The sequence below is a fragment of the Zootoca vivipara genome, chromosome 4, assembly GCF_965207765.1.
Source record: "Zootoca vivipara chromosome 4, rZooViv2.hap1.1, whole genome shotgun sequence".
NCBI lineage: Eukaryota > Metazoa > Chordata > Lepidosauria > Squamata > Lacertidae > Zootoca > Zootoca vivipara.
In genome coordinates, this window is record NC_142587.1 from 86181501 (window position 1) to 86208671 (window position 27171).

The 27171-nt window shown below is 44.9% G+C and overlaps 1 protein-coding gene across 1 annotated transcript in view; it reads right to left on the bottom strand.

Annotated features, from left to right (window-relative positions):
- The window catches only part of CNTN5 (contactin 5), a 242953-nt gene that overhangs the window by 25392 nt on the left and 190390 nt on the right, over positions 1 to 27171 (bottom strand). Inside the window, exons 14-15 of the mRNA XM_088668387.1 lie at positions 20321 to 20479; positions 18785 to 18934 (exon numbers count right to left, since the gene is read on the bottom strand). Of these exons, the coding sequence (XP_088524513.1) occupies positions 18785 to 18934; positions 20321 to 20479 (309 nt within the window). The remainder of the gene's footprint in view (positions 1 to 18784; positions 18935 to 20320; positions 20480 to 27171) is intronic.

The following is a 27171-nucleotide window of genomic DNA, read 5'->3' on the forward strand; positions in this document are numbered from 1 at the left end:
TGCTGCCTGCTCTGAATTTGCTGAGTCTGTCCTGTTTTAACTTACAGTATTGATTTTTTTTTTTTGCTTTTGCTAGTTTTGTAGGAGTGCTTTCATTGTTATTCTTAGACAACTTGAGAACCCAAGCAATCGTGGGTCAGAATTCATATCTTCTTCTTCTTCTTTTAAGTACAGTGGTACCTCGGTTTATGAACACAATTGGTTCCGGAAGTCTGTTCATAAACTGAAGCGTTCATAAACTGAAGCGAACTTTCCCATTGAAAGTAATGGAAAGTGGATTAATCCGTTCCAGATGGGTCCGCAGAGTACTTAAACTGAAGCGTTCATAAACTGAAGCATGGGTGTAATTGGTTCCGGAAGTCTGTTCATAAACTGAAGCGTTCATAAACTGAAGCAAACTTTCCCATTGAAAGTAATGGAAAATGAATTAGAATCATAGAATCATAGAATCATAGAATCATAGAATCATAGAGTTGGAAGAGACCACAAGGGCCATCCAGTCCAACCCCCTGCCAAGCAGGAAACACCATCAAAGCATTCCTGACAGATGGCTGTCAAGCTTCTGCTTAAAGACCTCCAAAGAAGGAGACTCCACCACACTCCTTGGCAGCAAATTCCACTGCCGAACAGCTCTTACTGTCAGGAAGTTCTTCCTAATGTTTAGGTGGAATCTTCTTTCTTGTAGTTTGAATCCGTTGCTCCGTGTCCGCTTCTCTGGAGCAGCAGAAAACAACCTTTCTCCCTCCTTTATATGACATCCTTTTATATATTTGAACATGGTTATCATATCACCCCTTAACCTTCTCTTCTCCAGGCTAAACATACCCAGCTCCCTAAGCCGTTCCTCATAAGGCATCGTTTCCAGGCCTTTGACCATTTTGGTTGCCCTCTTCTGGACACGTTCCAGCTTATCAGTATCCTTCTTGAACTGTGGTGCCCAGAACTGGACACAATACTCCAGGTGAGGTCTGACCAGAGCAGAATACAGTGGTACTATTACTTCCCTTGATCTAGATGCTATACTCCTATTGATGCAGCCCAGAATTGCATTGGCTTTTTTAGCTGCTGCATCACACTGCTGACTCATGTCAAGTTTGTGGTCAACCAAAACTCCTAGATCCTTTTCACATGTACTGCTCTCAAGCCAGGTGTCTCCCATCCTGTATTTGTGCCTTTCATTTTTTTTGCCCAAATGTAGTACTTTACATTTCTCCTTGTTAAAATTCATCTTGTTTGCTTTGGCCCAGTTGTCTAATCTGTTAAGGTCATTCTGAAGTGTGATCCTGTCCTCTGGGGTGTTAGCCACCCCTCCCAACTTGGTGTCATCTGCAAACTTGCTCAGGATTCCCTCAAGCCCATCATCCAAGTCATTGATAAAGATGTTGAACAAGACTGGGCCCAAGACAGAACCCTGTGGCACCCCACTAGTCACTACTCTCCAGGATGAGGAGGAGCCATTGATGAGCACCCTTTGGGTTCGGTCAGTAATCCAGCTACAAATCCACTGAATGGTAGCATTGTCTAGCCCACATTTTACCAGCTTCTTTACAAGAATATCATGGGGCACCTTGTCAAAGGCCTTGCTGAAATCAAGATAGGCTACATCCACAGCGTTCCCTTCATCTACCAGGCTTGTAATTCTGTCAAAAAATGAGATCAGATTAGTCTGACATGACTTATTTTTCAGGAACCCATGCTGACTTTTAGTGATCACAGAGTTTCTTTCTAGGTGCTCACAGACTGTTTGCTTAATGATCTGCTCTAGAATCTTTCCTGGTATTGATGTCAGGCTGACTGGGCGGTAATTGTTTGGGTCCTCTCTTTTCCCCTTTTTGAAAATAGGGACAACATTTGCCCTCCTCCAGTCTGCTGGAACTTCGCCTGTTCTCCAGGAATTTTCAAAGATTATTGCCAGTGGTTCTGAAATCACCTCTGCCAGTTCTTTTAATACTCTTGGATGTAGTTCATCTGGCCCTGGAGACTTGAATACATCTAAACTAGCCAAGTATTCTTGTACTACCTCCTTACTTATTCTGGGCTGTGTTTCCCCTGCTGAATCATCTGCTCCATATTCTTCAGGTCGGGCGTTGTTTTCTTTCTTGGAGAAGACAGAGGCAAAGAAGGCATTGAGGAGTTCTGCCCTTTCTCTGTCCCCTGTTTGCATTTCACCATCTTCTCCTCTGAGTGACCCCACTGTTTCCTTGTTTTTCCTTTTGCTACGGACATACCCATAAAAGCCCTTTTTGTTGCTTTTAACCTCTCTGGCGAGCCTGAGTTCATTCTGTGCTTTAGCTTTTCTGACTTTGTCTCTACACGTGCTGGCTATATGTTTGAATTCCTCTCTGGAGATTTCCCCCCTTTTCCATTTTTTGTACATATCCCTTTTAAATCTTAACTCAGTCAAAAGTTCTTTAGATAGCCAGCCTGGCTTCTTTAGGCACCTTCCATGTTTCCGTCTCATTGGTATTGCCTGAAGTTGTGCTTTTAATATCTCCCTTTTAACAAACTCCCAACCATCATGAACTCCCTTCCCTTTTAGTATTACTGTCCATGGGATTCCACCCAGCGTTTCCCTAAGTTTTCTGAAGTCGGCTTTCTTAAAGTCTAGAATTTGGACCTTAGTATGCTTGGTTGCTCCTTTCCGCTGGATAATAAACTCCAGAAGAGCATGGTCACTCCCACCTAATGATCCTGCCACTTCTACCCCACTAACCAAGTCATCACTATTGGTTAGGACCAGATCTAAAATGGCTGATCCTCTTGTTGCTTCTCCCACTTTCTGGACAATGAAGTTGTCTGCAAGGCCAGTGAGGAATCTGTTCGACCTTATGCTCTTGGCTGAGTTTGACATCCAACAAATATCAGGATAGTTGAAATCCCCCATTACTACTATCTCACTTCCTTTGGAATGCTTGGCCATCTGTTCCAGGAAGGCATCATCTGTGTCCTCAGTTTGGCTTGGGGATCTATAGTAAACTCCCACAATGAGATCACTGTTGTTTTTCTCTCCCTTAATTTTGACCCAGATACTCTCAATTTGGCTTTGAAGTTTTAAATCCTGGATCTCTTCACAGGTATACATATCCCTAACATATAAAGCTACTCCTCCTCCTTTCCTGTTTGGTCTATTTCTCTTAAATAGATTGTATCCCTCTATTACTACATTCCAGTCATGAGACTCATCCCACCAGGTTTCAGTGATGCCTATTATGTCATATTTAGTTTGCTGTACCAAGAGCTCAAGTTCATCTTGTTTATTTCCCATGCTCTGTGCATTAGTATACAGACATTGAAGACCGTTGATCATTCCCCCATGTCTCTTATTTAAGGATATTTTCGTCCCACCACTAGGTCTGCATGCTGCTTGCTCCATTTGGTCCTTGACATTTGGATGATCATCTTCAGCATTTGATAGACTCCTACCTTCAGGACCACTGTCTCCCTCCCCCACATAAGTCAGTTTAAAGCCCTCCTGATGAGGTTTTTGAGTTTTGTGGCAAAAACATTCCTCCCAACTTTTGTGAGGTGCAGTCCATCACTTGCCAGAAGTCCATCTTCAAGAAACTGCAGACCGTGATCTAGGAATCCAAACCGTTCCTGTTTGCACCATTTGCGAAGCCAGTTGTTCACTTCCCCTATTTTTCCCTCTCTCCCTGGGCCATGTCGTTCAACTGGGAGGACAGAAGAGATGACAATTTGTGCATCTAATTGCTTCAACTTCCTGCCCAGAGCCTCATAATCATTTTTGATCTTCTGTAAGCTATGGCTTGCAGTGTCATTGGTTCCCACATGCACCAAAAGGAAGGGGTATTTGTCGGTGGGTTTTATGATTCCTTGCAGCCGTTCTGTTACATCTTTGATCTTGGCCCCAGGTAGACAGCACACCTCTCGAGACATCTTGTCAGGCCCACAGATCACTGCTTCTGTACCCCTCAGTAGGGAATCCCCAATCACCACTACACGCCTCTTCATAGGCTTGGTTGGGATTCTTCTATGTGCTGTCCCTTCCAAGGTTACCTGCATATTTCCAGAGGACTGACTTGGTTGCTCGTCTTCATATTCCTCATCAACTGTGATGAGGGAGAGATCCTCAGGTGGAGTCTGTTCCTCGTCTTCCATGAGCACTTCAAAACGGTTGTGTAATTCTAAGCACTCAGAGCGATCCCTGGGCCTTCTACTTCTATGAGTCACGTTCCTCCATACATCTGGCTGCTGTGTTGGGGAACTGACCTCCTCCTCAGGGAGATCCCCTGTCTCCTCCTTGGTGCAGACAGTGTGCTCTGCTGCATCCAAGAAAAGCTCCAGCTCTTTAATTCTCTGGAGCGTAGATACACGCCCCTGAAGCTGCTGCACCTTCTCTTCCAAATTAATCCGTTAATTAATCCGTTCCAGATGGGTCCGCGGCGTTCATAAACCGAAAATTTCTAAACCGAGGTGTTCATAAACCGAGGTTCCACTGTAAATGAATAAAACGTTATAGGCTTGTTGGGGTCAGCTTCAGGGACATCAGTTGCCCACCCCTAATTTATATAATGGCATGAAACGATGGCATCCCAAGGCATAGCTGTGCCATGTTCTGTCTTTTGCTGTTGTTATTATCATGCCATTCCTTTACTAGTCCTTTGGTAGATAATGGAGGTGCAGTAACACAATCTATTAAATCAGTTCTCGAAAGAATAGCCTCCCTCCTCAATGCCTGCAAGGCCTGTGCCTTATTTATTCATCTGTCATTGGGCTGATTTAGAGCACCAGATGCCCTTTGAAGTATCTGAGTTGATGGCCTTGTTTGTTACTCGGCCGGAGATGAGCACCTTTCCAGAGGATCGTTGGTAATAGCCTGGTAGGCTGAAGCCCTCCTTAAATGAGTAAATGTTAAAAGAATAAACCTGTCCAAAGAATGAATCTCTGTCTGCCCTGAACTGTAAAATACGGAGACGTACAGGGAAACTCTCTGAAATGAATAAGCATTTAAAAAATAAATATGTCAAAGCAATATCCTCCCCCTCATTGCACCAAAGCAAAAAAGGCAAAAAACAAAAACAAAACTGCAACAACTTGCAGTCAGAGAATGAATACTCTTAAATGAATAAATGTTCAATGAAGAAAACTATTAAAATGAGCCATTTCCCCCTGCTTGTCACTGGAACTGAGGTTGTTTATGGGCAGTTTCCTCTGGGAATTCATTTAATATTATGGAATACGTTTTTCTACCAAGAACAACTTGCCCATAGGCTATGTTTATTGCCACGCAATCAGTACCTAGTTCCTAATCTAGAAATTAATTATCAACAGCAATATGCATACTGGCTAGTTTGGGTTTGATTGGTGGTTAGGCACTGGGTAAGCCTTTGTTTACTGGAGGGGAGGCTGCAGCCTCTGCCTGCCCCTCATTGATAAGGGCATCCTGTTAAAGGGATCTGGGGTGGTGGTGTCAATCCTGCCCAAAGTCCAGATGTGGGCTAGGGCCATGCCCTGACTGCAACGGGGACCCCTCGGGGTGCCCCTATTTTATGTAAGTCATAGGGCTCCTCCTCCTGGTAGTTTACCCTTAGTTTGACTCCCTGCAGACAGGCAGGAGTCAAGATATACCCAGGCTTCACCCAATGCCTAAGCCAAACCACTCACATCTGTAACCAATAAATTTGTGGCCTGTTTTAGCCCATTAACCCAAATACTTGTGTCTGTGTGTTTATTAATCAATAGGGAAATACAGTAGATACAGAAGATACACATGAAGACCCTAACCAGGGAGTTATGTGAAAAGGGAGGTAAAAAAATTTGCTCTCGGAAAACCTATGGCTACCCAAACGTTGTTGGACTACAACCCCCATCATCTCTGACCATTGACCATGCCTGCTGGGAAGTTGAGAAGAGAACAGAACAGAAGAGTCTCGAACAGGCTGAATGTCCTTCAAATTCAACATTTTGTTCCCACAGTGGCCAACCAGATGCCCATGGGAAGCCCCATAAACAGGACCTGAGTGCAACATAAACTCTCCTTACTTGTGATTACCAGCAATTCCTAGAGTGGAGAGCACAACTATATAATAATATAGTTATTATATTATATTATATTATATTATATTATATTAATACAGCGGTACCTCGCAAGACGAATTTAATTTGTTCTGTGAGTCAATTCGTTTTGCGAAAAAATTGTCTTGCGAATCGCGGTTTCCCATAGGAATGCATTGAAATTTCTTTTTTTGCCCATAGGAATGCATTAATTAAATTTCAGTGCATTCCTATGGGAAACCGCTATTCGCAAGACGAATTTTTCACAAAATGAATTTGTCTTGCGAGTCACCATCAGATCGCAAGACGCATTCATCTTGCGAAAAATTCATCTTGCAGGGCATTCGTCTTGCGAGGTACCACTGTAGTAATAATAATAATAATAATAATAATAATTTATTCATACCTCGCCCATCTGGCCGGGTCCCTCCCACCACTCTGGGCGGCTTCCAACACACATTAAAATGCATTAAAATATCACAGATTAAAAACTTCCCTAAACAGGGCTGCCGTTTTCTTTGCCAGCAGTTTTCCTGAAAAGAATGCAAGTTGGTATATTATTTCCAGGAACCACTCTATTCCCGTGACTGTAATTTGCTTTAAACTGTTTTTAATATTGACTTTTAAATGGTTGTAATCCACTCAGGGATCTGATGGTGAAGGGCAGAGAATAAAGAAATAGAAATAGAAATAAGAAGTAGAAATAGAAATGATAATAATAATAATAATAATAATAATAATAATAATAAACATGAGGTTCTATCCAAAGGAGCACTAAGTCTCTTGTTCCATCAGCGCAATTCCTTGCGCAATGGCATGTTCTTCCTCTCATCTGCCCCGCACCCTCCCAAATACTGTAACAAAATCATTTTTTTCCCCTCCACCCCTCCACCCGGCATCACAAGTCTGAAAACATCCACAGAGGCATGTGCCCTAAGGGGGAATAGCTAGCAGTAGCCAGGTGTTGTGGTTAAAGCCCCTTTTCTTCAACCTGCTTGATCTCAGTTAAGAAAACAAGAATGTCAATAGCTTGACAAAGCTTTCCTGATGAATGGACTAAAGCGTCCTGGCCATTCAGCAGACTCTTGAATTTCTTTGTTGTCATCATTTCCTTTTCCTTTATACCTTTTTTTAAAAAAATAAAATAAAATAAAAATAAAATCCTTTTCACTTTGCAGTACACATCGGAGAAGCTGTCATATGTTAAATGAAAACCCTTTCATGGTATGAAAGGGCACCCTTGAAGTTCACACCCTCCTAGGCAGACGTTTCCCATCTCATCTCTTCTGGAATTAGATGTGAAAATGTGTCACTTCTTTCCAAAGGAGTTGGTCCAACATATCTGAACAAGTGAAAAACAGCAGGGAGTGTGTTTTGTTTGTGAAGATTACAGAATCTACTTCACATATCATGCATTGCATAATAGGGAGCTTGAAATGTGATTCCTATGCATTGCCAGTAAAGGGACCCCTGACCATTAGGTCCAGTCGTGACCAACTCTAGGGTTGCGGCTCTCATCTCGCATTATTGGCCGAGGGAGCCGGCGTACAGCTTCCAGGTCATGTGGCCAGCATGACAAAGCCGCTTCTGGTGAACCAGAGCAGCACACGGAAACACTGTTTACCTTCCTGCTGTAGCGGTACCTATTTATCTACTTGCACTTTGACGTGCTTTTGAACTGCTAGGTTGGCAGGAGCTGGGACCGAGCAATGGGAGCTCACCCCGTCGCGGGGATTCGAACCACTGACCTTCTGATCGGCAAGCTCTAGGCTCTATGGTTTAACCCAAAGCGCCACCCACGCCCAGCATGCATTGCCAGTATCTGAACCCATTTCCCCCTTTCCCTCCCTTTGAATGCAATGCAAACACTGATTTCCTGAAGTACATCTAACTTCAATTTTAAATGACAAGTTTGCATCATAGGGTTTTTGCCTCATCTTCCACTAAGGCCATGTTACCAAGTATTACTTTGTAGGCCAGCAGCAGCCAATATGGTTGTTGTTGTTGTTTAGTCGTTTAGTCGTGCCCGACTCTTCGTGACCCCATGGACCATAGCACGCCAGGCCCTCCTGTCTTGCACTGCCTCCCGCAGTTTGGTCAAACTCATGTTCGTAACTTTGAGAACACTGTCCAACCATCTCGTCCTCTGTCGTCCCCTTCTCCTAGTGCCCTTAATCTTTCCCAACATCAGGGTCTTTTCCAATATGGTACCCTTCAGATATTACAGACCACAATTCTCATCAACCTCAGTCAACATGGCCAATGGTCAGGGATGTTGGGAGCTGTAGGACAATAGCATCTGCAGGGCACCATGTTGGCTTGTCGTTGGCCTCTGTCTGTTTCAAGAGACAATGGAGTGTGCTTCTGGGGGTGAAGTCAAACCACTGCATTAGCAGCACCGAACTGACCTCCCCGAGACACAAGACTGGGCAATGTGTATGGAGGTCCTTGGCTGCCCAGACCACAAGACTGATGTGGTCCAAAGGAAAGCAGAGCCATACGTTTGGCACCAGCTAGGCTGCAGGAGTTGCCCAAAGGAGGCGTACAAGGCACCACCCAACCATCTTAGGGACTCCATTCTAGATTTGTGTAGAGTTTACTGCTGAGTCTTTTCTTCTCCTGAAGATACCCAGGAAGGCAGTGGAGGTTTAGGGCCAGAGTTTTCCTTCTCCTAGAGGAGCTACCTTCCCAGGTTGACGAGCCCCATCCGCCCCTCACTTCCCTCTACAGCATGGGCAGAAGCCTCCTTCTTGACCATTGGACTCATTATTGGTCTCGTCCACTCAATCCTCCAGAGTTTTCGCATGCAGGGGAAGTCCCTAGCTCACTGAGACCCATTGGCTACCCTCACCTGGTTTAGCCAGCTAGTCAAAGCCATTTCCCTGGGGTGTGGCCTCTGTCTCATACTGACAGCTTCTAGGAGCCACAGGTGAGAGCTGAGTGGCAACCAAAGATGGACAAACTAGCTCAGAAGGAGCATGGCATGTTCCATAGCAGAGGTACTACCATGCTGGCTACCTGTTGTTATCGGTTCCTTTTCTCTCTGGACTCCATATGCATTTTTAAGTGACTCTATGGCAGGGGTCCCCAGACTTACCCGGCTTTGGGCTGGTGCCCGCCGCGCCAATCGCGCGGCGGGCCGGAGGGCAGGAGAGTGTGTGCCCGTGCGCATGCACACACACACTTACCGTACTGGCGCGGTGGCGCGCTTCCAGGTCGGAAAAATAGCCGAAAATCATTTGTGCACATGCGTATGGGCCTCCCCCAACCCGGAAGTGCACCGGAAATTACCTCTTCTGGGTCGGGAGAGGCCCATACACATGCGCACAAATGATTTTCGGCGCTTTTTTCCGATCTGGAACTGCGCCGCCGCGTTGCGTGCCGTAAGAGCAGGCGGTGGCAGCGGACGGCGGGGGTCGTCGCGGGCCGGATTGGGCCGCATTTGGCCCGCGGGCCATAGTCTGGAGACCCCTGCTCTATGGACACCTCTGTCCCAGACAATTCAGAGGTTCCTTTATAGGAGTGTTTGCTCTGTTTACTCTGAATAACTTTAAATTCCAGAGTGGGGACAACTGATTTTGGTTTGGAAACAGGGCCCTGTTGCAATGTATGCCAGTCTCTAAACAGCCCCTGCAAAAAAATGTCAGAATTATTATTTCCATATTGCTGACATGGAGAGCTGAGAGAAGACTGAATTTTTGGAAGTCCCGCAAAGAGAGTTCATATGAAACAAACGAATGCCCGTCTGTGCTGCAACAGTCCTTCAAGAGAACAGAAACCTCCACAAACTAAACACACAGATATACGGTATATCAATCCAGCCACAGGCAACTTCAGTGTAAGCGAGTTCTTTTTGTTGTGGGGTTCAATCAGAAAAATGCCTTTAGAAATTTGGAGCACAGCTTAAGACAGATACCTGGTCAGCTTGAGTTAAACCCTTATCTAAATTAGCAGCCTGCTTTTGTTTTATTTTATTTTCAGAACAGTCCAAGTTCGGATTAAACTGGAAGAATAATCTTGATGTTGAGATAGGGCTTTTGGGGTGGGTAAGGATGGTTTGCCCGATCATCATCTGCGTTGCAAATGAGACATGTCTGTGTTTACAAAAATAGGTGGAAAAATTAAAACCGCCCTCATCCAGACCAAGATAAAACAAAAACAAGCTGGTTTGAAGCAGCTCATTATTCCACCATTTTATTCCTTGGAAGATCTAATTTTGAATCGGGCTTTCTCTTTGCCCTCCTTAATTCCTGCACATATGCGGCTACTGATAAATGTCACCAGCTTATTAGCTCATGGAATCCAGTGTGCATGCATGATTAGCAGGGTAAACTCTGATTCTACTCAATTTCGACTCTTACTTCCCCATGAATAGATAATGTAATTGATGCCGTGCCCCAAGGCTTCAAATGCCCAACTGCTTTAGCGGGATGTCTTGCATGTTTAAAATCATGTTCCTGGCTCTTTTTCTAACTTCACAGACCTGTAAAATATGCATGTGAGCCAGGAGCGATGGAGTCAGGGCTGCCTTCACCCAAAGAGGGGATAGGAGTTTGTAAAAGTTATGATGGTGTGATGATGAATTAATAATAGTAATAAAAATAATTTGGAAAAGTAACATAATACTAATAGCAGCCATGAAACTGGCTGTTTTATTGATCTGGCTCTTTTTTCTTAACCAGCTTGTTTAGTATGTTCTTTATATTTTATAGGGTTGCTTTATGTTATATTTTATCTTATTTGCTGGTAGCTGCCACAGACACCATTGTGTGAAATGGTAAGATATTCAGGAAGCAAGATCTGCTGGGTTGAGCAGGCTAGGATCTAATGGATCTCCAACAGAGCTACAAGGTTTCCGGGAGAGCCAGGCTATGGAGGCTTAACTGCCTCATCCTTGGCTCAGCCGCATTGTGGTTCAGTTGGGACCTAGCCAGCTGATTCGAGCCCAGAGGACCTTATGCTAGTGTAAGCGATAAGAAAGAGATGTTCAGGGGCAGCAGGACCAGAGAGGAGGGACTTAGGCTGGATACTAAGCCAGTTCCATACTCCCCAACATTTTGGAAGGGAAAACTGGGGCACTCTGCACCATCCTGCCACCCCGTTGCGATGACATCACATTGCATCACGGGCGCCGTTGGGCACCCATAACCCTGGGGCCCAAGTCAGTGCCCTTGTAGTTTGGCAACACATGGAGGGCAAAAGGTTCCCCACGTCTGGTGTATTCCGGACTGTCAGAGACTCTCCAGGGCCTCAGAGAGAGAGAGAGAGAGAGACAGAGACAGAGAGAGACAGAGAGAGACACACACACACACACAGAGTGTGTTATTTCCATCACCGGAAACGTGATCCTAGGGCATTCTGCGTGCAAGGTTTTGTGCTGTACCGGTGAAAATGACTTTTCTTTTTGCCCAGAGATGGAAAGAAGATAAAGTCTCAACCAGAGAAGATTGGCAGACTAAATTGATGGATTATGCTGAAATGAATGGCAAAAAATGACCGGAAGAATCAGAAATCAGGAAGACCAAGATTTTAAATAAGTAATGGAGAAATTGTATAAATTATCTTAGAAATGATTGTAAACAGTTAAAATTCTTAGTAGGAATGGAATAACACTTCTAGTTTAATGGTGAATTTTGGATATAATGGAGATGTAAATGATTTGGATTATTATAAAAGATGCATGAGAAAATGACTAACGATAGGACCCACAAAGGGGAGGAGGGGAGGTCCAGGAGATTCTTTGGAATCTTGTTTTTATTATGTATGTTGGATATGTGATTGTAAAACTTAAATTTGAAAAACCAAATAAATAAATTTATAAAGAAGAAAAAATGAAAATGAGTTTTATTTATTTATTAAAAAAACATTTTCAGTGAACAGATAGTTTTAGGCTCTGTCTAGGCCTGAGCTCTGCCCCTTATTTTGTTCCATACCACACAGCTTTACTGCCAGGCTCCAACACAGAATCTATTCTGGATTCGCCTCTTCAGGCCCTGCTCAAATATTCCAATTTTCTTTTTCAATAGTTGGCAACTGTAACTATTGCCTAAGGGAGATCAGTAGCCGTTATCAGACTGCTTCTAATAACTGAACTATTTCTTGTTTACAACTCGTCATGAAAAGCCAAGGGCAGAAAACTTAGATCGGAGAATTAACAATCTCAGAACTATCTCTAGATACTAGTCCATCCAGACCCAGGATTATTCAGGCTCCTGATGAGATTATTCCAGGATCTTTATCCATCTATTATCTGTCTATCCTCCTTCCTTTGGGGAAGGGCCATAGCTCAGCAGACTGCTGGCTGGCAGGTGTGGGTGTGGTGGCAGACCCCAAATGACACTTCTGCTGCTACTCTTGCACCATGCTGAGCAGGGCCGTCTCTAGGCCCAGGCCGGGTGGCGCGGGGCACCAGGGCGCCAGGGCACCAGGGGCGCCGCTGTGCCCGCTGAGAGGTGTGGCGGAGGCCGCCCCAGGCACGCCTCTCAGCTGTTCAGCGGCTTCAGGCCGCTCTCCAGAGGCATGTGGGCCTGGGGCCACCTCCGCTGGATGCAGGGGTGTCGCAACAGGGGGCGGGCAGCACCCTCTGGCCCAGGGCCGACCCTACGGCCAGGCTGGGTTGCGCAGGGCTCCAGCCCTCCAGGCTGCTGCTGTGCTGCGCCCGCCCGCCGCGCTGGGAAACGGGGCGGGGCGCCGGAGGGATCCGTCACACCACGGCACCAGGGCGCCAGGTATGCTTAAGACGGCCCTGATGCTGAGCTCCCTACTTCCTCGCCCCTTTCCTTCCTGGTAAGCGGCAGTGATGTGAGGTGTTGTGAACCCAGGAGAGCAATGCAGCCCTACCTACGATATCCACTGCTGAGAATGGCTTCTTCTCAGATTTATAAGGAATCCTTTGCAAGATGCTCAGTGCTGACAGACAAGATTCCCAAATGATGACTTTTGTGATGTTCCTCAGCAACAGGGATGTGGTTCTCTAGATGTTGTTGCAGTTCCCAATACTGCTAATCATGGGCTCTGCAGTGCACATCTCATGGGCTGTGTTTTACAGGACATTTTGAGGGCTGGTCTGTAATGATCTCTAGCAGACAAGCAAGCTCCGATAAGAAGTAATTGGCTCTCCAGCAGTTTTTATGAAGGTTTATTTACAAAAGACACACCCAGAGCCCAGCATTTCGCCTGCTCGCAATTACATTTGTTGGTCGGTCTGAAGTTTTGTTCCTCCCACAACAGGAAGGACGCCAGACTCCTGCCTTTCCCCTCCTGCCCTTCCATTGCCTTTTTATTTTATCCAAACGCCTGGATTTGGGACCGAGAGGCTATTGTCCCCCCTCCTCCTCACTCTCACTCAACCCAGACTCAGACCACTGCTTATCTGCTGATTGCCTAGCAATGCTCTGGCCGCCTTCCAACTCTTCCTCTCCTTCAGAGCTAATAGAGTCATCGCTTGAGAGCTAATAGAGTGCTTTGTGTGTGTGTCAATGTGCCCTTTTTCTATTCTGACAGGCAGTTCTCATCAGCAGAGTTGGTCCCTCATGAACTTAGTTCAATCTCCGAGTCTAACTCACCCCCTGCACTCTGGGGCGCCACGTTCCTGACGTGGTCTATAAGAAGAAGAATATGGAACTGGTAGCATGGACTGTACCACTTCAAACCGTGGGTGTGAAATATTTTTGTGTGCAAACCACTTAGAACCTGTTAAACAAATAAATAAAGGTCTGTATGCGTGTGCCATTTTTGAACACTCCCCCATGTAATAAATCCTTTGTACATAAGCGAACAAAGAAAAAATAACTCACCAGGGAGCCTGGTTATAGCTTTGCTGTAGCCAGGCAAACAGGCACCCTATGTGGCATAACATTTACTGGATTCACTGGCGGAGGAAGAGGAGTGCGGGGGGAGCATGATCTGGACAGGGAGCCATCGTGGCTGCCCCCCCACCTGCGCTGGGCCCTCCACCCCTGCAGCCAGTGTGCCCCACCCCAGGACACACACACCCCACCCCCAGTGCCGGAGCATGAAGCTCCGCCACTGACTGGATTCATACTCCCTATGGAGCAACAAAGCATTATTCTAGATTCGCGATAGCCAATTTCTGTATTCCCAGCAGCAACTCTCTTCTCTAGATATCTGATACTGGAGTAGATTATTGAATATGTAGCTGATTCCTCTTTCGGTTCTTTTATATTTTGAGGCCCGTGTGGGAAAAATCTATGGTTTAATGATTTCCTGTTTGATTGTTATAAATCCTCTGGTTGGTGTTTTCTCAAGTATGTCATGTACTTTTATTAAATTATTAATTTTTTTAAAAAAAGTATTGACCAGCCCGCTCTGAGGTGCACCGAGTGACAGGAGAGTGGCATATAAATGTGAGTAATGCTATCAATAATAATGATGGCTGTTATTACTAGTCTGGGGACTGAAGTGAATTTCCCAAACCGAGCCTCTCACGAATGGTCATCGTAAAGTCGCTGCCATCCACCAGCAATTAATTTGCAGTTACGCAGTGCCCAGCCATAGCTGAGCCTTCGCAAACAAAAACTGGCAGCGCAGCGCAAAAAGCACAGAATATCCCTATTTTACTTTGACTATGTGCTGACGAGTGTATGTTTATTATGAAGATGGAAGAAAAAGATAAGATGCCCTGACTGGGTGCATGGGAGCCTCCAAGGCAAATCACAGCAAACCTGTGCCATGAAAATTTCATAAGTCAAGGTGGTGTGGAAATTATGTGCTTGCAGCCTAAAACACATCTGGCCCATTAAAACACAGAATGCAAGATATGCGTTCGAAACGTAGAAGGAACACGGACCCAGGGATGAAGCCTATCACCTGAGATAAGCTTCCCTCTCTGTATGTCCATGTCTGCTTTGATTTGTGCTGCCTGGCTAATCAGAGGAGCAGCTAGACCGTTTCTGTTTGACCGAGTGAGCCCATATGTTGTGGGGGAAACCACCTAAGTCATAATGTGGGTGGTAAAAGCTTTTCCAAACATGCATTTCTGAGAAGGCGCTCATGTATTTTTTATCTCGTTTTTCCTTCTTCCCCATTAGACTGTAATGGAGCAAAACGTGCAAGGAGAGGCTGTAGTCGAAAAGGAAAGAAGAAGCCGAAGCTCTCTGTAACTGCCAGGTATCCTCAAAACCACACCAGCAGAACCCTTTCGGGTGCGAAAAAGCAAACTTTTTTTTACAGCATTTGTGGCCGTGCTTGCTGGGGCTGTTGGGAGTTGTAGTTCAGCAACATCTGTGGGCTACTCCTGTGTTACAGCAACAGTTCTGGAACTGGTCTCGAACAGCCTTTACCCTGCTTGAGACATCTGCAAATTGCTTCACAAAATATATTTGAGTCAGGTGACCGGCTTGCTTCAGAACAGGTGTAGCTCAGTGTTCTTTAACCTTCAGTCTCCTTGTTGCTGGACTACAGCTTCCATCAATGACAGCCAGGTCAGGGATGCGGGAGCTATAGCCGAACAGCAAGGTTGAAGAATTCTGGGGACGTTCAGGATATCTATACATTTCTTAACATATAAATCCTGCTCTCCATCGAGGGAGGGAGCAGGTTGGGGAAGTGCCATACCTCAGTGGCAGAGCATCTGGTTTGCATGCAGAGGGTTGTATCCTACTCAGAGTAGACCCACTGGAAGTTAGCAATGCTCATTAAATTCAGTGGGTCTACTAGGAGTAGGACTAGCATTAAATGTGTTACTGGAATTTTTATAAAGGGGTGTGGGTGGGGTTGTTTCCACTTAAACGGGACACTGCACCCCCAGACCACCCCCCAAACCAACACCATTTGATTTTGTAAATATCTCCCTAAAACCACCACGGTTTTGCTACTTTGTATCTTGCTCAAGGTTACATAGGATTCACCTTCCCTCCTGCAGCAAAACCTTCAAATATTCAAAACCTTCAAATATTCATATAAAATCAGCCCTACGTCAGATCGACACCATTCCAACTTCATTTTACTCAGGGGACTTGGGAAATGGGTAAAGGTAAAGGGATCCCTGACCATTAGGTCCAGTCATGACTGACTCTGGGGTTGCGGCGCTCATCTTGCATTATTGGCTGAGGGAGCCGGCATACAGCTTCCAGGTCATGTGGCCAGCATGACAAAGCCGCTTCTGGAGAGCCAGAGCAGCACACGAAAATGCATTTTACCTTCCTGCTGTAGTGGTACCTATTTATCTACTTGCACTTTGAGGTGCTTTCAAACTGCTAGATTGGCAGGAGCTGGGACCGAGCAACGGGAGCTCACCCCGATGCAGGGATTTGAACCGCCAACCTTTTGATCGGCAAGCCCTAGACTCAGTGGTTTAACCCACAGCGCCACCCGCGTCCTGCCACAGCGCCACTTGGGATCACGTACGCAGCAGCCTCTTGCACAAGAGATAATCACTGGCTCACTGGCAAATGGGTGACAAATAGGTAGTCATCCTGTGGACAATAGCAGAGCATCCAGGAATGGATTAGGTTTTCGGTCAGGACAAAGAAGTGTGATTACCTGACCGGGAAACCCAGGAATTTGTAAGTATTTCCTTTGTATCATTTGATGGGTGTTAGGTGGAGGGCAAGGGAGAGATGGGGGCAAACCTGATGATCTGGTTTCTGCCAGAAACCCCCTCCCATAATGTGACAGTAAGAGCTGTTTGACAGTAAGAACTTCCTGACAGTAAGAGCTGTTTGGCAGTGGGATTTGCTGCCAAGGAGTGTGGTGGAGTCTCCTTCTTTGGAGGTCTTTAAGCAGAGGCTTGACAGCCACCTGTCAGGAATGCTTTGATGGTGTTTCCTGCTTGGCAGGGGGTTGGACTGGATGGCCCTTGTGGTCTTCCAACTCTATGATTCTATGACATAACCATCATGTGTTTGTGATGTATGCATGATGCTTCACTAAGGGTGTTATGGGTATAAGGGAGAACTTATAAAAGTTGGAGCCATCATTTGCTCGAGGTTTCTTCAATGTGGTGGGTGGAAGTGCTGTGGGAACAGTCTTGTAAATAAAGATCAGGCCTACAGACTGCTGTTTTGCTCCTATATTCTTGGCTGGTGTCTTTGTCTGACAATCCAAGTGAGCCCAAGGATTTTCCTATAACAAATACTACCTATGAGGTCCTAAGCAAAATCCCTGGCATTTTCAGGTAGTACTTGGGGTGGGGTGGCGGACCCTGTCTTGAAATCCTGGATTGTTGCTGCTGGTCAGTGTAGGGAGTAATGAGCTAAATGGACCAGTGATCTGACTAGGCCTAAGGCAGCTTGCTATAGTAAGGTTACCAGATTTTTTTCAATGAGTCTGGGAACACTTTTCAACTTCCTACTAAATAGATGGATTTTGTCAGGGGGCTGATTTGTAAATCTGGGGACTGTCCCCGGGAAACAGGGATGTCTGGTAACCTTACTATAGACGTCTGGATGGCCCCTGTGGTCTCTTCCAACTCTATGATTCTATGATTCTTATGCTATATTCCCTTCCAGATCTACTTCATTTAACAGTAGAATAGACTCATGGCAACTTCAGGATCATTCTCCAGGATAGAAACACATGAAGCAAAAATCAGTGCAGGTAAATGAAAAACAAAAGCCCAAACATAATCAGGTACAGAAAACATAAAGCAAGTTTTGAAAAATATAACCCAGAAAACAAGAATAGCACGACAGGGGCGAGCAGCTTTTGCAGAGGGAGCTCTCGACCACGCAAAAGTGGGTTTCCGGCAGTTTCTACATGGCAGGCACATCGTAAAAACCAGCCTTGAGTTACTAACGCCTTGTTAATACGTCACACTGATAAGCAGGCAAGCCAGAATGTGCTGCATTTCAATGTATCAGGTGCATAATTGTCTAGGAACGAGAGCAAAGCTAATTGAATGAAACCAACTGTTAAAATCTAATATAAATTTATTAAAGCCACAATGTATTCTTTGGAAGCCGCCAACGCATGAGCCAGTTTTTGAAGGAATACTATGCAGGCTCACCTGTCAGGCCCACCTTTGCAGCTGTTTTGGAGCCTCACCGTTGAGAAAACATTTCACACGTTCCTTTCTGAATAAAATATCTACCGGTATGTCCCACCTTTCGGGCCCTCAAGGCAACTCCCGCTATTGATCTCATCACTCATGGCATATTGATTAAGAAAAAAGCCACAGTCCCATAATGCAACACAGGTACTGCAGTGGATAAGGAAAGTTAGGGATCTCCTAAGAGACCTACATTGGCTCTCAGTACGTTTCCGAGCACAATTCAAAGTGTTGGTGCTGACCTTTAAAGCCCTAAACGGCCTCGATCCTGTATACCTGAAGGAGCGTCTCCACCCCCACCGTTCAGACACTGAGATCCAGCGCCGAGGGCCTTCTGGCGGTTCCCTCACTGTGAGAAGCAAAGCTACAGCCAGGCAGAGGGCCTTTTTGGTAGTGGCATCCGCCCTGTGGAACGCCCTCCCATCGGAGGTCAAGGAGATAAACAACTACTGTACCTGACATTTAGAAAACACATAAAGGCAGCCCTCTTTAGGGAAGTTTTTAATCTGTGATATTTTAATGTATTTTGGCATTTGTTGGAAGCCGCCAAGAGTGGCGGGGGAAACCCAGCCAGATGGGCGGGGTATAAATAAATAAGTAAATAAATAAATAAATAAATAAATAAATAAATAAATAAATAATCTCAACAGAATCTGTAGCATTATAAACAGTAAAAGTAGCGCAACGGAACCCACATGTGAGCATAGCCTATGTATCACAGTCTTTTCAAAGTTCTTGTTTCCCCATCAAAGCTTTTACCTGCTTCCTTGGTCCGGATCACTCGAGAGGGCGCGCTTGGATCTCCAGTCCCAATTTTGTTGGTTGCGACAACTCTAAATTCATATTCCACCCACGGGTTCAGTTCGACAGCCATGGCAGACTCCATGTCACCATTGATGTTTTCTGGAACTACAAAGGACAAGTAAGCAGAGAGGGACTCATTAAAGCGGCACAATCCATAAACAACTTCTCCCAGTGTTGCTAAACTGAAGTCGGGAGAACTGGCTGCTGTCAGTAAGGCAACTGAAGGATGCTTGAAGAATCCAACAAATTCCTAGGCAAGGTGCCCTGCTTGTCACCTCTCAGACCAATCTGCACCTCATAAACTAATAGATTTCAAACTTTTTCAAATGTTGCATTGCAGCTCTTGCTAAAATGTGTCAAAAATACAGATTTAAGTACTATTTTCAGATTTAAAAAACCATACATTTAAGAATGGCCTCTGAGATAAAATTAGTATTTATATATTGACTTCAATGAAAGCTAGCCTTCTTTCGTGGGGGGTTGACCAAATTATGGGATAACCTCTGAGATGAAACAGGAGAGGGGATGAATTGATTCTGGGGAGATTTAATTTGGAGGCAGGGAAGGAGGCCTACAATTGTATGTGTGTGTCTTCTTATTTTTTTCCTTCTAAATTTCCTGTACCATTTTTAAAGCTGCTGGTTTTGTGACTCAGTTGGGGGATACAGTAGGAGCAGTGAAGCTCTCTGTACTGCCACCATCATTCTTTCTTCCCAGAGGATGATGGCAAGAATTCCACTGGAGCTAATGCTATACAACTAAATTGAAAAGGGGGGGGGCGTGGACCTATAACTGAAAGCAGGTTGACACCAAAGTGAAGTGGGCTAATCCACCTAAACACGACTAACTTAAGTGCCATTGATATCAATGGGTCTGCTCTAAGTATGGTTAAGTTTGGATCAAAATAATCACATTTAACCTGGAGAAGAGGAGACTTAGAATATTTTAAGGGCTGTCACATGGAAAATGGAGCAAGCTTGTTTTCTCCTGCTCCAGTGGGTAGGTCCCAAAGCTTCAAGTTACAAGAAACAAGATTCTGACTAAACATCAGACAGAACTTTCTGAAAGTAAGAGCTGTTTGACAGTGGCACAGTCTCCCTTGGGAGGTGGTGGACTTTCCTTCCTTGGAGGTTTTTTAGCAGAGGTTGGATGGCCATCTGTCATGGATGCTTTAATTGAGATTCTTCTATCACAGGGGGTTGGACTAGATGAGCCTCAGCATCCTTTCCAGTTCTACAATTCTACAACTCTATGAAGACCCCTATTTTCACTCACACAGGAAGGTCAGCCTTAGAAGAGTACACACACACACACACACACACACACACACACACACACACGCTTATCCCTTTAGTCAATGAAAATGTTTTTAACTGATTGAACCAAGCAAGTAATCGATAAAATGTTGTAGCTCAGTTTCAAGTTTCATAATTTCTATGTCTTTAAACACACACACACACACACACACACACACACACACACACATCTCACCTGTTTTCACTGTCTGCCAGCCAAGTGAAAATGGACTCCGTGCTTGAAGATTGTAGGAAGTGATAGGACTGTGGTTGTCCACCCCTGGAGTCCATGAAAGTGTTGCTGTGGTCTCCGTGATCTCCTCAACAATCACAATCCCTGGAGGCCCAGGTGGACCTGAAAGCAAGGAGATTGAATGTATACTACTTTGAAATGCCTATTACTAACCATGTAGGATCACATCCACATTACACTTCATTAATTAATCCAGATCACGAACATAAAAAAAAAAAATCCTCCTGGATCAACTAGTCCAACATCCTGTGCCCATAGCGATCAACCAGATGTTTGTGGGAAACTTTCAAAGAGGACTTGGATGCCACAGCTGCCACTTCTTGCTTTTCTTGTGCAACAACAAGTGCTCTCCCTCCTCACTGCTGGAGAAGTGAGGAGAAGCAGCTGCAGCAGTGGTTTCCGGGGTCTGGTGAGATCTCACAATCAAAAACTCAAGGCGTTGTTGTTGTCCTTATTTTAATGGTGCTTGTATATATACTGAATATTAAATATTAAACAGCATATATTGAAAATCCATTAAGCCAATCAGAACTTCTATCAATCTGCAATCTGCTCTTGTCTTTTCATGAGGATCATCAACAATTTTGTGTAGACAAAAGGTGTTTCCTTTCTTAATTACTATGTTTAATTACTATGTTTAGCCTGGAGAAGAGAAGGTAAAGGGGAGATATGATAACCATGTTCAAATATATAAAAGGATGTCATATAGAGGAGGGAGAAAGATTGTTTTCTGCTGCTCCAGAGAAGCGGACACGGAGCAATGGATTCAAAGTACAAGAAAGAAGATTCCACCTAAACATTAGGAAGAACTTCCTGACAGTAAGAGCTGTTCGGCAGTGGAATTTGCTGCCAAGGAGTGTGGTGGAGTCTCCTTCTTTGGAGGTCTTTAAGGCTAAGCAGAGGCTTGACAGCCATATGCCAAGAATGCTTTGATGGTGTTTCCTGCTTGGCAGGGGGTTGGACTGGATGGCCCTTGTGGTCTCTTCCAACTTTATGATTCTATGATTCTATACTAACTGGGAGGGGAAGCAAAACATAATAAAGTACACTCGGTCTTAGCTTCATTTTTTCTACCTATTTCTAGAACAATTATTATTTTTTGCAGGAGAAAGTCATATAAGGGGCTTTGGCCCAGATCACGATGATTAACCCATTATTATTAACTCTTTATACAAGTCTCTGTTAAGAAAACAGGAAAACAGCAGTACGTGATCCACTGTATCACAAAAGTTGAAGAAGTGCCCCCCAAAGCGGTGGGGAAGCATTCTGATCTGTCGGGAAAGTTTGAATTAGGCTGCTTCATTCATTCATTCATTCATTCATTCATTCATTCATTCCATAAAATTTATAATCTGCTTAATCGTAAAAACCTCAAAGTGGTTTTAGAAAAAGATAAAGCAATAGAAGGGAGAAAAATAACTTAGATTTGAAATAAATACAAAAAGTGGAGAAGTTTACGAAGAAGAAGAAGAAGAAGAAGAAGAAGAAGAAGAAGAAGAAGAAGAAGGAGGAGGAGGAGGAGGAGGAGGAGGAGGAGGAGGAGGAGGAGGAGGAGGGAGAAAAATTCACAGCCATACTTTAAAGATACAAAAGTTAAAGTACTAAAACAGATTAAAATCTCCTTTCTAAGCATCTGGGAACGGCTCGTCTAAACAAGAATGTTTTTAGCAGGCACCAAAAAAATTGGTTCCCTTAAAAATGTGGACCAAATGAAGTCCTCAAGTATGGCTGCCTGCAGCCAGTGTAGCTGAGCTAGAATAGGGACCATGGGCTTTCTGAAGTCTGTCCTTATCAAAAGTCTCAGCCTTCTACACTAGCTAAAGTTTCCAAACCATCTTCAAAAGTACCAGTAACCCCAGGTGAAGCATGTCGCTATAATCAATAGGAGAGTTTACCAAAGCATGAATGACTGAGGCTGAAGCCTTGACTGGAAGGAACAGTTACAACTGCTGCCACCTGGGACACCAGCAGCGACACATGATAAAAAATATAAGATGTTTGCAGTTTTGAGCAATGTGCATGAAGGGAAGGAACTCCAGGCCACCTCATAAATTAGGTTGCTTTTTTTTAAGTTAAAGCACTAACTCCTCAGACAAGAAAGTCTCTTTGTTATGTGCCAGAGGGTTATCTCCAGAAGCGGCTGACAGCTTCTATTTTTGCATCTCTGTATACGCTGTAATCTTGGTCATAAGAGAAAGGGCCGGACAGTTATGCTAGGCACAATTTTAGCTCCATATAGAGACAAGAAGATTACACCTGTCAGGCTCTTGACAGTGAATTTGCTGGAACAATATCGAAATCTCCATGCGTTAGCGAGGGGAGGCGGGGAGAGCAGCAGCTTCCTTTAGAGATCGCGCATTTAAGCAGAACAATCTGAAAGAGGTCGCGACTGGTTGTTATGGGAGCTCTGGTTGAGAGGGACAGGGACTGCGGTGACACAACCCATAATATAGTCAGCCACATGGAGTGCAATGGACCACTTGGCAATGCTAATTATGAGCTTGTGTCTGATGCTCCATGAGCCGTGTTTGCAAAGCAAATAAAGGGAGCTTCCGTTTTAGACAGGGCTCAAGCGATAAGGTACCTTTTAAGCAAACCTGATAAGCAAATGTGCCATCGCACAGTTCAGCCTTGAAAGAAAAGTGTACTGAACAAGAATGAGAAACTGAAAGAGACTGCCCAGAGCCATGCCTTTCTGCAGAGTGCACCTTCATCTGTCATTTACAACTGGGCACAGGCCTCTCCTTCCGCCTTGCCCTCTTGCCAGTGTGGTTAAGAGCTGTGGACTCATAATCTGGTGAACCGGGTTCGCTTCCCCACTCCTCCACATGCAGCTGCTGGGCGACCTGGGGCTAGTCACACTTCTCTGAAGTCTCTCAGCCTCACTCACCTCACAGAGTGTTTGTTGTGGGGGAGGAAGGGAAAGGAGATTGTTAGCTTCTTTGAAACTCCTTAAGGAGTCCAAACTCTTCCCCTTCCTCGTCTTCTTCATCTTCTTCTTCTCGCCCCCTACACAAAAACTTCTACCTGCCTCCTCCCCACCCCTTACTTACTCTGCCACTCGCCTCTCCTACCATTTTCTCATTTTCATTTCACTTTTAATTTGTATGCCATCTTTCTATATTACTATACTACAAGGCGGTTTGCAGCAACAAGATATACAACAGAGAACACACACCTTACAACAATCTGATCCGACACAAAACGTCAGATTAAAACATAACTTTAAAATGGAACGAGATTTCTAAAGTCATCCTATATAATAAAGTCCAAGTGTCTCTGCGTCCAGTCCCTGTGTCCCTGGGTTTGCGCTACTGCGCATGTGCCCACGGACACAAGGACTGGACGCAGAGACTGGATGCACACACTCCCCACCCCACCCCTCTGCCTACCATTTCCCTGCGGCCGCCAACCGCCGCTCCCTTCCAGACAGCAACTCACTGCGCTTCCGCTAAAGCGTGAGGAGGAGGAGGCTGCTTTCTTTTCCCTTCCCCCCTACCTCCTCCCACTATTCGCCATTGGCTGGTTCTAAACGGGGTTTACCGCAGGGGCGGGAGGGAGACGGGGAGCAGCAGATCCCCGAGGCGAACACGCGCAGCGCACGGGCCGCAGCCCCCGGCCACACAAACGGGCACACTCCATAAGCAGCGGTGCCACTCCTACACGGGCCCCCAGCCGCGCTTCCACGGTACTCGGGCGCGCGGGCGCTGCTTCCCTTCCTCCGGCAGCACACGTGGGAAGGGAGGAGCGGCCTTGGCATTTGGGCTCCCGAGGCGGAGCTTCTGCACTCACGGGGAAGGGAGGGAGCCAATGCGACGCAAAGAAGAGGAGGCTTTGGGTGGCGTGTGATGCGGGGATCGTGAGCACCAGAATCGGGGCAGCGGGGAAACCCCTAGCCTCCGGATCAGGCCCCAAAGATGCTTCTACGAATGTCCCTGAGGTTGCTAGAGCAACAGGTCTGCTCTAGCACCCGTTATTTTAATGGGCTTCAAGATACTAGTATTCAATAATCTGTTAGAATATCATAGCACACAATCAAGTTGTCTCTCCTACTGGCTGGCCTTCCCGCCTGCTTCTTTCCAGCTGCTCCGGATCAGACATGCTTGGAAATGTCACCAAAAACTGGGAGGCAAGCAGGGGAGCCCAGCTGGAGGGGAGGTGGCTGCCCAAGGGAGGGAGGGAGGGAGAAAGGTGGCAACTTGCAAAAATACTGGGGGGAAGTGAGCTCCAAAGTGGAAATCCAGGTGAGTATTGCTGCCCCTCCCACTGCTGATCTCTGTTGTCTCCAAATAGGACACCCCTCAACCAGAAGCCCTGGAAGGCTGCTGTCAGGGATGGATCTAGATTAAGATTGAAATGTAATTACATTAAATAAGATTTCAGAAGCAAAATTAAACGAATGTACCTTACCTTGAAATCTAGCACGTGGGAGGCCTTCTAAAAAGTATAATTGGCTTATCAGTTGGTTTATTTTTGAATTGTAATTGTAATTCGGTAATGTTAGAATGTGACTTATATTGGATATAAGTAATTGAAAATTAATAAAAAATATTTATATAAAATATATAAAAAATAGATTAGCCAATGGTCTGGCCAGGGTAAGGCAGCTTAATATATTCCACCTATATATTCAATTGGAATTGAAATGGGAAACACTGATAAGCATTGCCAGTTATATTCTTTAAAAAACAACAACAGGCAAGTTGTGTGTGTGTGTGTGTGTTTACATCTCACTCTACATTCACGCCAACTGAAATATACAGGAAGCAGCTAAGAGGCTCAAATAAATAAAGCTGGCAGGCGTGAGTGCCATTAGGAATGGAAAATTTGCTTCGGGGTCAGAACCAAGAATTGGACTAATCCATCGGTGACAGGGAGCGACACTCGATTTTCCTCCCTGTGCTTGAGGCAAGCATATTCTCTCATTGCCACAAACATCTCAAGTCTATGTTAATAGCTTGGTGTGCTTGGAATCATTCTTTTTGCACCCCTATTCCTGAAGAAGAAGAAGAAGAAGAAGAAGAAGAAGAAGAAGAAGAAGAAGAAGAAGATCCCCCACAAAAATCAATTTGCACTAGGATTCAAAGAAGGGTAAACATAAGAAGTGGCGATGCCGAAACAGAAAACGAGTATGGGAAACGCAGCTCAGTCTTTCGCATGCTGTGAAGCAGTTTTGTTTGTTTGTTACAAAATGGTCTAACAGAAAAGCAGGACGACTGAAAGGTTGATGTATGATAGAGCTTTGGCTGCCAGTGTTGATTTTTCATTATTTTTCATTGTTAAGATTTTATTAAAATTTGGCAAATCAGGATGAAAATTGAAAAGAAAAGAGGAAATAATCCGTCATATGTCACATAATGTCAAGCAAAAGAAGATTTTTAAGGCTACCCATAACAAATGGTCCCAAAACTGCCACTGTTTCAGAATATAGTAGACCACTTCTTATTAAGAAGAACACAGCAGTGTAAAAACAAATTGAAATTGACAGGCTTACCCTCCCTAGTGATATTGCTTGCTTCTTATTTTGAGGGCAAATATATATAGAGAGGGGGGGGTATTATATATATATATATATATTCTGCCTGTGCGCAGTGGTCTCCAATCCACTGCTGCCAAAATCTTCATTCCCTTAACTTCATTATGCTACAACACCTGATGTTCTCCAGGGTATCCATGGAGCTGATTGCACAGGTGAGGTAAAAAAGGTAAAGGTAAAGGGACCCCTGACCATTAGGTCCAGTCGTGACCGACTCTGGGGTTGCGCGCTCATCTCGCATTATTGGCCGAGGGAGCCGGCGTATAGCTTCCAGGTCATGTGGCCAGCATGACTAAGCCGCTTCTGGCAAACCAGAGCAGCACATGGAAACGCCGTTTACCTTCCCGCTATAGCGGTTCCTATTTATCTACTTGCATTTTGATGTGCTTTCGAACTGCTAGGTTGGCAGGAGCTGGGACCGAGCAACGGGAGCTCACCCCGTCACAGGGATTCGAACCGCCGACCTTCTGATCAGCAAGCCCTAGGCTCAGTGGTTTAACCACAGCGCCACCTGGGTCCCCTGCACAGGTGAGGTAGCACAGATTTAATAGATTTGATTTTTACAAAACTGGTGCTTTACCTTTTTTATGTTCAAGCAGATCTGAGGGCTTTTAAGGCCATGTGGTAGGAGTGCAAAATATAAAATAAAGAAATGTTGGCAAGGCGAAGAAACTGCCATTCCTTAACAAACCCAGGTTGATAGGTGATACTGTCTGCAGGCGGACTTTGACAGAGGCAATTTAACACTTGTGAAGCTGATATCATAATAGTTCCTTTGCTTCCACCTCCAGAAAAGCAGAACATAATAAGCCCAGGATATATGAAATGGATTCATGTAGCACAGTCTGTCATAATTTTGACTTCAAATAGAGAGTTAATAGAGCATATGAATGTAGCAGTTCTAATACTCCCAATATTTCCCTCCTCTTACATTCACATTCAGTACTTATTTGATGTATTTTAATGTTTGTTGGAAGCCGCCCAGAGTGGCAGGAGAAGCCCAGCCAGATGGGCGGGGTATAAATAATAAATTATTATTATTATTATTATTATTATTATTATTATTATTATTACTCAAAGATAAACAAATAGCAAGCTCACTTCTGTTACAAAAGGTTAGCAAGAGAAAACAGCACAGGGCTTTCATAGTTTTGGAAGTGTGATGATAGACAGGGTTGCAAGACTTTGGAGACCATTCGCAGGGCCATCAGATGATTACTTTTGAATCTTAGGATCTCAGAGTAGAGGGCGGGTAAAT